The 15,038-nt window shown below is 40.6% G+C and overlaps 1 protein-coding gene across 1 annotated transcript; it reads left to right on the forward strand.

Annotated features, from left to right (window-relative positions):
* The first annotated feature begins 9,938 nt into the window (after positions 1 to 9,938).
* On the forward strand, positions 9,939 to 11,831 carry LOC136262871 (E3 SUMO-protein ligase ZBED1-like). The gene has a single exon (XM_066057643.1). It carries the CDS (start codon positions 9,939 to 9,941, stop codon positions 11,829 to 11,831), a length of 1,893 nt encoding a protein of 630 aa, XP_065913715.1.
* The last annotated feature ends 3,207 nt before the right edge of the window (positions 11,832 to 15,038 follow it).

Raw genomic sequence — 15,038 nt, forward strand, 5'->3', positions numbered from 1 at the left:
AATTCACTGAATTGTTGTTATTAAAATTTTTACCATTAACCTACCATCACAGCCATTTCTTGGCCGCCACCTTGGATTTCACATCTTTTTTCACCATAGCCTTTCTCAGGGCCGCACTCTTTTTTTACAGCTTGGCTGTTTTGGATTAGATTTCACTTCTTTTTGCATTTGTATACCCCAAAGCCGGCCATAAACGGCTTTAGGGCTTTTTAACCTGTCATTTTTTTCTTTACTACAGGAAGAAGAAAAGATGAAGCAGGGTGATTTCTTTGTAGCTGACCTCTCTGCAAGGTGATCCTTCTAGCTGATCCCTTTACCGGATGACTAGTTTGTAGCTGAACTCTCTACAGGGTGATTTGTTTGTAGCTGAACTCTCTACAAGGTAACTTCTTCTAGCTGATCTTTCTACAGGGTGATTTGTTTGTAGCTGAATTCTCTACAGGGCGATTTGTTTACAGCTACACTGCTGAACTCTCTACAATGTAACTTCTTCTAGCTAAACTCTCTATGGGTGGCTTGTTTCTAGCTGATCTCTCTACAGGGTGACTTGTTTGTAGCTGAACTCTCTACAAGGTAACTTCTTCTAGCTGATCTTTCTACAGGGTGATTTGTTTGTAGCTGAATTCTCTACAGGGCGATTTGTTTGCAGCTAAACTCTCTACATGGTAGTTTCTTTGTAGCTGAACTCTCTACAATGTAACTTCTTCTAGCTGAACTCTCTACAGGATGACTTGTTTCTAGCTGATCTCTCTACAGGGTGACTTATTTCTAGCTGAACTCTCTACAGGGTGATTTGTTTGTAGCTGAACTCTCTACAAGGTAACTTCTTCTAGCTGATCTTTCTACAGGGTGATTTGTTTGTAGCTGAATTCTCTACAGGGCAATTTGTTTGCAGCTGAACTCTCCACATGGTAGTTTCTTTGTAGCCAAACTCTCTACAGTGTAACTTATTCTAGCTGAACTCTCTACGGGTGGCTTGTTTCTAGTTGATCTCTCTACAGGGTGATTTGTTTCTAGCTGAACTCTCTACAAGGTAACTTCTTCTAGCTGATCTTTTTACAGGGTAATTTTTTTGTAGCTGAATTCTCTACAGGGCGATTTGTTTGCAGCTGAACTCTCTACATGGTAGTTTCTTTGTAGCTGAACTCTCTACAATGTAACTTCTTCTAGCTGAATTCTCTACATGGTGACTTGTTTGTAGCTGAACCCTCTACAGGGTGATTTGTTTGTAGCTGAACTCTCTACAAGGTAACTTCTTCTAGCTGACCTTTCTACAGGGTGATTTGTTTGTAGCTGAATTCTCTACAGGGCAATTTGTTTGCAGCTGAACTCTCTACATGGTAGCTTCTTTGTAGCTGAACTCTCTACAATGTAACTTCTTCTAGCTGAATTCTCTACAGGGTGACTTGTTTGTAGCTGAACTCTCTACAGGGTGACTTGTTTGTAGCTGAACTCTCTACAAGGTAACTTCTTCTAGCTGACCTCTCTACAGGGTGATTTGTTTGTAGCTGAATTCTCTACATGGTAGTTTCTTTGTAGCTGAACTCTCTACAATGTAACTTCTTCTAGCTGAACCCTCTACAGGATGACTTGTTTCTAGCTGATCTCTCTACAGGGTGACTTGTTTGTAGCTGAACTCTCTATAGGGTGATTTGTTTGTAGCTGAACTCTCTACAAGGTAACTTCTTCTAGCTGAACTCTCTACGGGTGGCTTGTTTCTAGCTGATCTCTCTACAGGGTGACTTGTTTCTAGCTGATCTCTCTACAATGTGACTTCTTCTAGCTGAACTCTCTACGGGTGGCTTGTTTCTAGCTGAACTCTCTACAGGATGACTTGTTTCTAGCTGATCTCTCTACAGGGTGACTTGTTTGTAGCTGAACTCTCTACAGGGTGATTTGTTTGTAGCTGAACTCTCTACAAGGTAACTTCTTCTAGCTGATCTTTCTACAGGGTGATTTGTTTGTAGCTGAATTCTCTACAGGGCAATTTGTTTGCAGCTGAACTCTCCACATGGTAGTTTCTTTGTAGCCAAACTCTCTACAGTGTAACTTATTCTAGCTGAACTCTCTACGGGTGGCTTGTTTCTAGTTGATCTCTCTACAGGGTGATTTGTTTCTAGCTGAACTCTCTACAAGGTAACTTCTTCTAGCTGATCTTTTTATAGGGTAATTTTTTTGTAGCTGAATTCTCTACAGGGCGATTTGTTTGCAGCTGAACTCTCTACATGGTAGTTTCTTTGTAGCTGAACTCTCTACAATGTAACTTCTTCTAGCTGAATTCTCTACATGGTGACTTGTTTGTAGCTGAACCCTCTACAGGGTGATTTGTTTGTAGCTGAACTCTCTACAAGGTAACTTCTTCTAGCTGACCTTTCTACAGGGTGATTTGTTTGTAGCTGAATTCTCTACAGGGCAATTTGTTTGCAGCTGAACTCTCTACATGGTAGCTTCTTTGTAGCTGAACTCTCTACAATGTAACTTCTTCTAGCTGAACTCTCTACGGGTGGCTTGTTTCTAGCTGATCTCTCTACAATGTGACTTCTTCTAGCTGAACTCTCTACGGGTGGCTTGCTTCTAGCTGAACTCTCTACAGGATGACTTGTTTCTAGCTGATCTCTCTACAGGGTGACTTGTTTGTAGCTGAACTCTCTACAGGGTGATTTGTTTGTAGCTGAACTCTCTACAAGGTAACTTCTTCTAGCTGACCTCTCTACAGGGTGATTTGTTTGTAGCTGAATTCTCTACATGGTAGTTTCTTTGTAGCTGAACTCTCTACAATGTAACTTCTTCTAGCTGAACCCTCTACAGGATGACTTGTTTCTAGCTGATCTCTCTACAGGGTGACTTGTTTGTAGCTGAACTCTCTATAGGGTGATTTGTTTGTAGCTGAACTCTCTACAAGGTAACTTCTTCTAGCTGAACTCTCTACGGGTGGCTTGTTTCTAGCTGATCTCTCTACAGGGTGACTTGTTTCTAGCTGATCTCTCTACAATGTGACTTCTTCTAGCTGAACTCTCTACGGGTGGCTTGTTTCTAGCTGAACTCTCTACAGGATGACTTGTTTCTAGCTGATCTCTCTACAGGGTGACTTGTTTGTAGCTGAACTCTCTACAGGGTGATTTGTTTGTAGCTGAACTCTCTACAAGGTAACTTCTTCTAGCTGAACTCTCTACAGGATGACTTGTTTCTAGCTGATCTCTCTACAGGGTGACTTGTTTGTAGCTGAACTCTCTACAGGGTGATTTGTTTGTAGCTGAACTCTCTACAAGGTAACTTCTTCTAGCTGAACTCTCTACATGGTGACTTGTTTGTAGCTGAACTCTCTACACTGTAACTTCTTCTAGCTGAACTCTCTACGGGTGGCTTGTTTCTAGCTGATCTCTCTACAGGGTGACTTGTTTCTAGCTGATCTCTCTACAGGGTGACTTGTTTCTAGCTGAACTCTCTACAATGTAACTTCTTCTAGCTGAACTCTCTACGGGTGGCTTGTTTCTAGCTGAACTCTCTACAGGATGACTTGTTTCTAGCTGATCTCTCTACAGGGTGACTTGTTTGTAGCTGAACTCTCTACAGGGTGATTTGTTTCTAGCTGAACTCTCTACAAGGTAACTTCTTCTAGCTGAACTCTCTACAGGATGACTTGTTTCTAGCTGATCTCTCTACAGGGCAATCTGTTTGCAGCTGAACTCTCTACATTGTAGTTTCTTTGTAGCTGAACTCTCCACAATGTAACTTCTTTTAGCTGAACTCTCCACAGGGTGACTTGTTTCTAGCTGAACTCTCTACAGGGTGATTTGTTTGTAGCTGAACTCTCTACAAGGTAACTTCTTCTAGCTGACCTTTCTACAGGGTGATTTGTTTGTAGCTGAATTCTCTACAGGGCAATTTGTTTGCAGCTGAACTCTCTACATGGTAGCTTCTTTGTAGCTGAACTCTCTACAATGTAACTTCTTCTAGCTGAACTCTCGACGGGTGGCTTGTTTCTAGCTGATCTCTCTACAGGGTGACTTGTTTCTAGCTGAACTCTCTACAGGGTGATTTGTTTGTAGCTGAACTCTCTACAAGGTAACTTCTTCTAGCTGACCTTTCTACAGCTGCTACTCTAGATAATTTTACCAATCAACTACGTAAGTTATTAATTGTATAATTATATTATCGTAACTTTCTTTTTCGTTGTAATATATGCACTATAACTCACTGATTGATTATAACTAGCAATTATATGTATGTACTGTATGCTGTAACTTATTATTTATGAATAGTAATTGTAATCAACGCATGCACTGTTTATTATTAGTAACTGTAACATACACATTGTAGCATACATACTTTAACTTATTGATTGTAACGTGTTCTGTGATTTACATCCTAGGCAAACCAGCTGTGCTGCCTGCCTAGTAATTAATAATAAATAAATAAATAAATAAATACAGGGTAATTTGTTTGTAGCTGAATTCTCTACAGGGTGATTTGTTTGCAGCTGAACTCTCTATATGGTAGTTTCTTTGTAGCTGAACTCTCTACAATGTGACTTCTTCTAGCTGAACTCTCTACAGGATGACTTGTTTCTAGCTGATCTCTCTACAGGGTGACTTGTTTGTAGCTGAACTCTCCACAGGGTGATTTGTTTGTAGCTGAACTCTCTACAAGGTAACTTCTTCTAGCTGAACTCTCTACATGGTGACTTGTTTGTAGCTGAACTCTCTACAAGGTAATGTCTTCTAGCTGATCTTTCTACAGGGTGATTTGTTTGTAGCTGAATTCTCTACAGGGTGATTTATTTGCAGCTGAACTCTCTACATGGTAGTTTCTTTGTAGCTGAACTCTCTACAACGTAACTTCTTCTAGCTGAACTCTCTACAGGATGACTTGTTTCTAGCTGATCTCTCTACAGGGTGACTTGTTTGTAGCTGACCTTTCTACAGGGTGATTTGTTTGTAGCTGAATTCTCTACAGGGCAATTTGTTTGCAGCTGAACTCTCTACATGGTAGTTTCTTTGTAACTGAACTCTCTACAATGTAACTTCTTCTAGCTGAACTCTCTACAGGATGACTTGTTTCTAGCTGATCTCTCTACAGGGTGACTTGTTTCTAGCTGAACTCTCTACAGGGTGATTTGTTTGTAGCTGAACTCTCTACAAGGTAACTTCTTCTAGCTGATCTTTCTACAGGGTGATTTGTTTGTAGCTGAATTCTCTACAGGGCGATTTGCTTGCAGCTGAACTCTCTACATGGTAGTTTCTTTGTAGCTGAACTCTCTACAATGTAACTTCTTCTAGCTGAACTCTCTACAGGATGACTTGTTTCTAGCTGATCTCTCTACAGGGTGACTTGTTTGTAGCTGAACTCTCTACAGGGTGATTTGTTTGTAGCTGAACTCTCTACAAGGTAACTTCTTCTAGCTGATCTTTCTACAGGGTGACTTGTTTGTAGCTGAATTCTCTACAGGCGATTTGTTTGCAGCTGAACTCTCTACATGGTAGTTTCTTTGTAGCCGAACTCTCTACAGTGTAACTTATTCTAGCTGAACTCTCTACGGGTGGCTTGTTTCTAGCTGATCTCTCTACAGAGTGTCTTGTTTCTAGCTGAACTCTCTACAGGGTGATTTGTTTGTAGCTGAACTCTCTACAAGGTAACTTCTTCTAGCTGATCTACTTTTCTACAGGATGATTTGTTTGTAGCTGAATTCTCTACAGGGCGATTTGTTTGCAGCTAAACTCTCTACATGGTAGTTTCTTTGTAGCTGAACTCTCTACAATGTAACTTCTTCTAGCTGAACTATCTACATGGTGACTTGTTTGTAGCTGAACTCTCTACAGGGTGATTTGTTTGTAGCTGAACTCTCTACAAGGTAACTTCTTCTAGCTGATCTTTCTACAGGGTGACTTGTTTGTAGCTGAATTCTCTACAGGCGATTTGTTTGCAGCTGAACTCTCTACATGGTAGTTTCTTTGTAGCCGAACTCTCTACAGTGTAACTTATTCTAGCTGAACTCTCTACGGGTGGCTTGTTTCTAGCTGATCTCTCTACAGAGTGTCTTGTTTCTAGCTGAACTCTCTACAGGGTGATTTGTTTGTAGCTGAACTCTCTACAAGGTAACTTCTTCTAGCTGATCTACTTTTCTACAGGATGATTTGTTTGTAGCTGAATTCTCTACAGGGCGATTTGTTTGCAGCTGAACTCTCTACATGGTAGTTTCTTTGTAGCTGAACTCTCTACAATGTAACTTCTTCTAGCTGAACTATCTACATGGTGACTTGTTTGTAGCTGAACTCTCTACAGGGTGATTTGTTTGTAGCTGAACTCTCTACAATGTAACTTCTTCTACCTGAACTCTCTACAGGGTGACTTGTTTGTAGCTGAACTCTCTACAGTGTGATTTGTTTGTAGCTGAACTCTCTACAAGGTAACTTATTCTAGCTGATCTTTTTACAGGGTAATTTGTTTGTAGCTGAATTCTCTACAGGGCGATTTGTTTGCAGCTGAACTCTCTACATGGTAGTTTCTTTGTAGCTGAACTCTGTACAACGTAACTTCTTCTAGCTGAACTCTCTACAGGATGACTTGTTTCTAGCTGACCAGCAGATGTTATTTCTGCACCAACCGTGGCATTGTTTAAGAAGAATCTTGATGATTTATGGAGAGCAACAAGATATGGGCACTCTCAAAGGCCTGCGGCCTAGCTTGACAGTCTTGTACTGCCAAGCAATTTTTGTCCATTAATAATAATAATAATAATAATAATAATGATCTCTCTACAGGGTGACTTGTTTGTAGCTGAACATTCTACAGGGTGATTTGTTTGTACCTGAACTCTCTACAAGGTAACTTCTTCTAGCTGATCTTTCTACAGGGTGATTTGTTTGTAGTTGAGTTCTCTACAGGTGATTTGTTTGCAGCTGAACTCTTTTACATGGTGGTTTCTTTGTAGCTGAACTCTCTACAAAGTGATTTCTTCTAGCTGATCTATCTACAGGATGACTTGTTTCTAACTGAACTCTCTACAGTGTGATCTGTTCATAGCAGAACTTTCTACTGGGTGATTTGTTTGCAGCTAAACTCTTTGCATGATTGTTTCTTTGTAACTGAACTCTCTACAAGGTGACTTCTTCTAGCTGATCTATCTACAGGATGACTTGTTTCTAACTGAACTCTCTACAGTGTGATCTGTTCATAGCGGAACTTTTTACTGGGTGATTTGTTTGTAGCTAAACTCTTTGCATGATTGTTTCTTTGTAACTGAACTCTCTACAAGGTAACTTCTTCTAGCTGATCTCTCTACAGGACAATTTGTTTGTAGCTGAATTCTCTACAGGGTGATTTATTTGAGCTGAACTCTCTACATGATGGCTTATTTGTAGCTGAACTCTCTATTAGGTACCTTCTTCTAGCTGATCTGACTACAGGGTGACTTGTTTGTAGCTGAATTCCCTACAGAATAACTTACAATGTAATATAACTGAGTAAATTATAAATGCAGCTGAATGCTTTATTAGGGTGACTGTTCTATTAGAGTATCTCGATCTCGCATTTGCTGCACCTAGTTGCCTTTCGAATCATAACTCAGTGATTTGTAATCCGATACTTCTGTACTACTGCAAGGACTTTCTATGATGATTATTCCAGCTACATACTGATTTTCAGCTCGTTGCTCTAAGCGGTTTGCCTGGTAGATACGTAAACTAATAGTTTTTTTATTCATAAAAATCGATCGCGTAATTTTGACACAGGTTGGGTTTCGTGTCATATCTCCATGGTCTTTATCCCGATTCCTTTCAAACCACAAAAAGTCACTCCTACGATGGTTGCTCCATCTACATATCAATTTTCAACTGATTCCTCCAAGGCGTTTACCCTGTAGGCGTGACAGACCTTTGACCTTATTTTACGCAAATAATCGGCCATAACTCCGTGAATGTTCATCGGATTCCTACCAAAGTTGGTACGGAGATCCGCCTTAATGAGCCCTTTAAGTGTGCCAAATTTCAGCCAAACCCGAGCACGCATTCGTGTTTTATGGCGAATTTTGCGAAGTGTGCGAAATGAAGAAGAAAAAAACGAAGAAATTAAAACGAAATTTTGTTCGCTTGTATCTCGGAAATGGCTTGAGCGATTTTCTTCAAATTTGGTATGTAGACTACCCTAACTGGGCGGCACGTCTCCAGCAAATTTGGTCCCAATCGGATAAGGGATCACAGAGCTACATAGGTGTGAAAATTGCGTTTTCTTTCTTCCTGTTAATATACTCACGGTGTGGCGCGCCGGCTTCTTGGGCCGCACGACACACTATCGTGTGTCTTGATTCAGCTTGCTGCAGGTGCTCTACAGACCTGTGCAGGGCAGGATGCTGGTGCTGAGGCTGCCATCCATTCGATGAAGGATTTATTTCAGAAGGAAGACACTATAGGGACCCCCTATTATGCTCAAAATTTTACCTATTATGCTATGCTGCACTGCTCAAAATTTTACCTATTATGCTCAAATTATGCTCAAACTTTATGTCTCATTTCCCATGTTTTGTTTATAAATTTGCAGTTATGGGTGCATAATAAGTGGCTGAAGCACATATTTGCTTTTCAAAATGCATGTGACAGAAAAATCGATATACTCTAATAGAGCAGTCAGCTGGCTGATTGTTCTATTAGAATTATTGACTGTTCTATTAGTAGAAATTTCCAACTAAATTAAATAATTAACATTCCATGCATTCATTGGTATGACAAATATTGTGCTATTTTTCAGGGTCATTTTAGTGTAAACCACACCTCAATTGGTGGTTCCTATCAAAAGATATAAGCAAAAGAAGTTGACAGTGTGATGATTTTTGTGTACAGTATTTTCAATGGTTTTTATGTATATCGCATGGCACCAAGCACAATATTCAAAGTGTCATAAATCTGGACAGGAAACTATTAATAGCATGAAATTTTCACCACATATCTATTTTGTGGAGAACAGCATATGAGCTAGGTAAAACCTCTCAAGAGTGACCACTTCTTTGTAAACTGACCACTCAGAATATTATATGAATAAAGCAAGTGATTCACAAATAAAACTGTGTGTATTGTGTGATACTAAGTATACACAGGTACCCAATGCATTTTCAAGGATAGCTAACTAGAAAAATCAGTAATATTATATAACATGGTAAGTACTGGCAACACAAGTCACAATTAACAAATTCTTCGGAAACATGACAGTCAGATAACAAAATGTAAGACCAATATTATTTTAAAACTTGATTTGTTTGGACACTGTTCAGCTTTATTTGTCACATTGTAAGCACTAAGGATGATAATTATTATATAACACAATGTCATCACTATACTATAAAGAGAAATTATAAATAGTCTGACCAAAATTACAGTCACTGAAGCTGCTATAAAATGGATCAAAACAGCAGTAAATACACTAGAATATAACATCAGGTATGTATGAAACCATATAAGGCTGGTATCATGTGCCAGTGTCCACTTTTGAAAAGATTATGCTCAACCTTGAACATTTATATTGCAATTCCGCACAAGACAACAAACTGCTCACCTTCAAAGTATACTTGCATTGATGCAGAGGGATACCTTGAAGTCCCGGGTGATTGTAATGCTGAATTCTGAACAGTGCTAGATGGCGATTTCCCTTTTAAAAGACCATATTTTCATCGTTGTAGGAAACACGAGGTCAACTCTCTCTTTCTCATGTGATCACATAATGACGTACACACATTAATAGAATTACATAATGTTACAAGTATGTATGCATGTTAGGGCTCAAACGAATATCCGAATATTCGACTATTCGGAACCGAATCGAGTACTCGAAGCTATAATAATGTCTTCGAGTAATCGAAAGTACGTGGGGTCCGAATTCTGTAATTAATAAGTTATCACGTGCTAAGCCATTTGTTTCCTTTGTTCTGCGCTGCGTGACTACACGTGGCAATGGATAGTTCTAGTGACGACTCAGGTGAAGAAAGAATAGATGACGATGATGAAGAAGAGACTCATGAGACTGGCTCCGTTGCCAGTAATTGTTCTCGAGGTAATTCTTCAAGACAACGTCGACCTCGTTCAGTGGTGTGGAAATTTTTCAGTGCCTTGCAAGGCAGAAAATCAGTTCAGTGTCAGTTGTGTCCAGTTGGAAATAATGATGGTTTACTTGCATATCACGGAGGGACATCATCGATGCGTGAACATTTAAAGAGACGCCACTATACTGCGTTTTGTGAAGTGACCACGAATGATTCGAGTGATACTCCATCTACAAGTAAGCAAACCAGACTAGATAGTTTTACCCGTAGTATTGTGTGTTCTCGGACCCGTTCAAAGGCTATTACAGACCGTATAACTGGTGTTATCATCAAAGATTTAAGGCCAATAAATTTCGTAGATGGGGAAGGTTTTCAAAACCTCATGAGCTTTGTTGAACCAGGCTATCATTTACCGTCTGCAACTTACTTTACGAAACTGATTGAGCTCAAACATGAAGAAGCTGTAGTCAAAGTTCAACAAACTCTTCAATCAGCTAATTACATATCAATCACTTCTGACATGTGGACCAGCCTTGCCAATGATGCTTACATTAGCCTAACTACCCACTTTATTTCTGGTGAGTGGAATATGGAATCAGTTTGTTTGGGTACCATGCCAGTATCTGAACGGCACACAGGTGATAATATTTCATCATGGATTGAGGAGATACTGGGAAATTTTGCCATAAGTACACAAAAGGTTGTTAGCTTTGTGCATGACAATGGGTCAAATTTTGTTCGTGCTGGAAAAATATTATCAGAGAAGTTTGGGTGGTCAAGTGAAAGTTGTGCTGGTCATGATTTGCAATTATGTATTAAGGCTGGCCTGGAAGTAAATGAAATTCAGCAAGTGGTTAGTGCGGCTCGAAGATTAGTTGAGCATTTCAAGAAGAGTGAACTTGCTAATACTGCTTTGCAGAAGCGTCAGCAACAAATGTCACCAGACCAAGATGTACTACAGATAGTTCAGGATGTAAAGACAAGATGGAATAGTGTCTATTACATGATTGATCGTCTGTTGAAGTTACGATTGCCAATTAGTGCAGTTCTAGCTGATAGCACTGTAACCAGACGAGATCATCGTCACCTTGATTTACAACCTTCATCGTGGGATCTTCTAGAACAGCTAAGAGATGTATTGTACCCATTTCAGGTAGCCACTACCTACTTAAGCAGTGAATACAATGTTTCAGTTTCAACTATGCTACCAGTTATACACGGGATTATCAAAAATATGCAGCCTGAAAGTGGTGACTCAGCACCAGTTAGAAATTTTAAGAATATTATTATAAGAGAACTTACTCAACGATGGAACTTGAATGAAATTGATCCAAGTGAACCTAGTGTTCCATTACTAGCTACCTTTTTGGATCCACGGTTTAAAGATACCAAGTTTCTTAACCGCTCACAGAAATCTTTGCTTGAAACATCAGTAATTTACCTTATCAATAGCTTTGAGTATGACAGGGACACTACTGCTACTGCAAGTGGCCAAACTAGTTCTCAAACACATGCTTCTGAGCCACATCACTTGTCTGCCCTAGATATTTTACTTGGGGAAGATGATTCTGCTGAAAATAGTCGAAGTGGTGATCATGTCTCTGAAATAGTTAGGGCTTATTTATCAGCTAACATTCCTTCCCGTGAATCTTCTCCTCTACAATGGTGGAAAGTTAGTACTTCACATTACAGTTTACTCGTGCCTTTAGTGCAGAAGTATTTCTGTGTTCCAGCTACTTCAACTCCATCAGAGCGCATCTTTTCCTGTGCTGGAATTATAGCTAACCGATTGCGATCAAGTTGAAACCCAGAGCACTTGAACATGCTAGTATTTTTAAACAAAAATTACAAATTATTATAACTGCTCAATGCATAAGTACATGTAATTCTAACTACTGTCACTTATGTTAAGTATGTAATGTATCTAAACTGTGTGTGTTTAGTCACATTTGACTTACATGCATGTGTGATCAAGATGATTTCAAACAAAACAACTCAAATATTCTTATGTAAGTGGTTGATTCCAGTGAGTCACCAACAAAGTTAATTGGTATGCATAAAAATAGAATATTCGAATATTCGGTAGTTTTGATTAAAGGATATTCGAATAGTAAAAATCACTATTCGTTTGAGCCCTAATGCATGTAAAGCAAGTGTTACAGTTTACTGCACCTACACCTCCCCCAAGCATTAATGGCACAGGGGAGCACCAATGCTGATATCAATTGGGCCAGCTGGGGTCTTCAATAAGTCTTGCAGGTAGTCTGTGGGGTCGCACAGAGCGTCGTATCTCAGCTGGAGGCTGTGACGGTGGTCTTGGAGATGTTGGTGAGGAGGCATGTGGAGCATTTGTTCTTCTATCATGTGACAGAGAGGGTGGCTGAAGTGAAGCTGGTGTACGGCATCTGAGGAAGCGGTGATTACGGACAAGGATTCTTTCACTTTGCGTCTTGACAAAGTACCTGTGATTAGGTCCAATACTGACAACTATTCCGTATATGTCCCACAGCTTTGTTTGTTGGTTTTGTAAAGCTACCTTAGAACCAAGTTGATGTCAGGAAGCGAATGAGCATGAATGTTGTAAAATTCCTTAGACTGGGCTAGCGTCTCAGTGGCTTGTTGTTCAGCTTCTTGAGTGCTCTTCTGCCACTCTGGTGCAAAGATTGGTGTTGGTTGGGGGTACTGTGAGGGTAATATGCTGAGGCTTCTAGTTGCCTTCCAGGACATGATGACGTGAATAAATGTGCATGTCTTCCTTTGTGCTGCCTTCCCTGTAGGTGAAATGTTATAGGTATTTTGCCCATTGGCTGCATGCTATGGTCATCTGCTGTACGGGGGATGATCTCTGATGGTAATAGGTTGAGGGGGTGTTCCTTAAGCAACTGTAGAAGCTGTGGTCCGGCTACTGAAATGTCAGCACCTGAGTCTGGTAGGGCTAGTGTATCACATGAGCCATTGGCAGAGCAGAAACGAACTTCAATGGTGGGTGCTGGCTCAGTGGCGGCGATCTGTGTGATGGTGTCTAGCCAATGCTGCTGATGGTCCTCAGTCCATGTTGTCTGTACAGGTTTAGCAGAGACTGGTGGTGGGGGTCGGGGTAATGTGGCTTTCTTAGCCCGACATACCCTGGCAAAGTGTCCCACCTTGTTGCAGTGATGACAGATTTGTTCATATGCTGGGCAGCGTACTTGACCCCAATGTGTGGCTTCGACCCACACCCTAGGCAGATCACAGGCTGCTGACTGGGCTGAGTAGTTGGTGGCTGTCGCCATTGTTTAATTGCCAAGACAGCTCCAGGGTTTGCACTGTTCATTTCACTTCGCTGTTTCTTAGCTGCCTCCTGCGTCCTACACATGGTTATGGCAGTATCCAATGTCAAGTTTGGTTACTTCAGTAGATTCTCAGTGACCTCACCATCGAGAGAGCCTTCAATTATCTGGTCCCGTATGCTTTTTTGCGTACATTGCTCTGAGCAGAAGCCACATGTCTTTGCTAGCTCGCGTAAGGAGACCAAGAAATCATCAAAGCTCTCACCAGGTTGCTGTGTGCGATAGCGTAGATTACGTCGCTCTACGGATTCGTTGATATGACCATCGATATGGCGCTTTATTGCTGTGATGATGGCGGATGGGTCTTGCTTTTGCTTCGTAGTGAGACCAAGATTATTAACAATGGCGAGGGTTTCTTGTGACAAACACAAAGTTAATACTTGTACCTTAGTTGGTGCGGACTCCTCTGCCAGCCCTGAGAGGGTACAGTACGATGCCCATTGATCTTTCCATGCCTCAAAATCGGACCCTCTGTCTACTTTTATGTCGAGCTTGGGCAAGTCAGTTTGCCGGAACACGTATGGCATCTTCTCCGGGTAGTTCTGTATCAGTCTACAAGGGAGCACGTGACAGAAACGACTACACATTGGTTAAAATCACCTTTGCAGGTGCCTCGACCGGCACAGGGATATAGTCCAGTCGTTCCTTGACAATTGCTGAATAGCGGTAAGTCGCCACTGCTCAGTTTCGAACTGCTTGTAGCGCCATGTAGGAAACACGAGGTCAACTCTCTCTTTATCATGTGATCATGTAATGACGTACACACATTACTAGAATTACATAATGTTACAAGTAGGCTGTTGATATTTAGCCGGTCATTGCAATTTTTACAAAAAAATTAGAAAAATCGTGACACAAAAAGATTTAAGAAACGAAGAAAAAAAGTGTGATGTGACCTAAACTCGAACCCACACATCCAGGTTTGGGGTACCAACGCTCTAACACTGTACCACCGGCGCTTGCTGGCTACTCCTCTTGTTTTTGTACTATTTAAATGTTACAAATATAAAATACTATAATAGTCTAACCATACCAGTGAAGAAGAAACCAAAGCTGAACCCGATCCTAACCGTAACGCTAACCTGACGTTTGCCTGTTAAACGTAATGATGACTTTCACTGTCTGTATGAAGGTAAGTTTTTGGGTGAGTTCAAGGTGAGCTAGGGTTGGCCCGGCTTTGCCGGGACGCTCGCTCCAACCCTAGCTCGCCTCGAACTCACCCAAAAACTTACCTTCATACAACTAGTGCGTTTGATACTAGAGTTATAGGTGACACTTCCCAACAAATGACCGGCTAAATAAATATTTGCACCGTGACCGGTGACCAGCTAAATATCCACTTCGTTACAAGTATGTATGCACGTATAGCAAGTGTTACAGTTTACTGTTCCTACAATCGTAATCCAACTTCAATTGTCCTCCAATCAAAAAACACATGGCAGATTCGAAATCAGCGTATAGGGTTTGCCCAGGACCACTTTTTTCATCCTCATCAGCCACAGATTCACGCGGAAATACTAGGAAACTTTGGCTATCACCGGTGCTGTATTCTTCCAATTAGAATTACGTGCGCAATTATTTGTATGGCCTCCCTATGGGGATTTTTATTTCTCAAACTTTGATTTGACATATTTCAATAAATACCGCATGAATTTTAATCCAGTAAAGTGCATTACAAAGTA

Source organism: Dysidea avara, chromosome 1 (genome assembly GCF_963678975.1).
Source record: "Dysidea avara chromosome 1, odDysAvar1.4, whole genome shotgun sequence".
In the NCBI taxonomy this organism is placed as follows: domain Eukaryota; kingdom Metazoa; phylum Porifera; class Demospongiae; order Dictyoceratida; family Dysideidae; genus Dysidea; species Dysidea avara.

Excerpts from the sequence above, each read along its gene's own strand:
- LOC136262871 (XM_066057643.1), top strand. The coding sequence starts at position 9,939 with ATGGATAGTTCTAGTGACGACTCAGGTGAAGAAAGAATAGATGACGAT.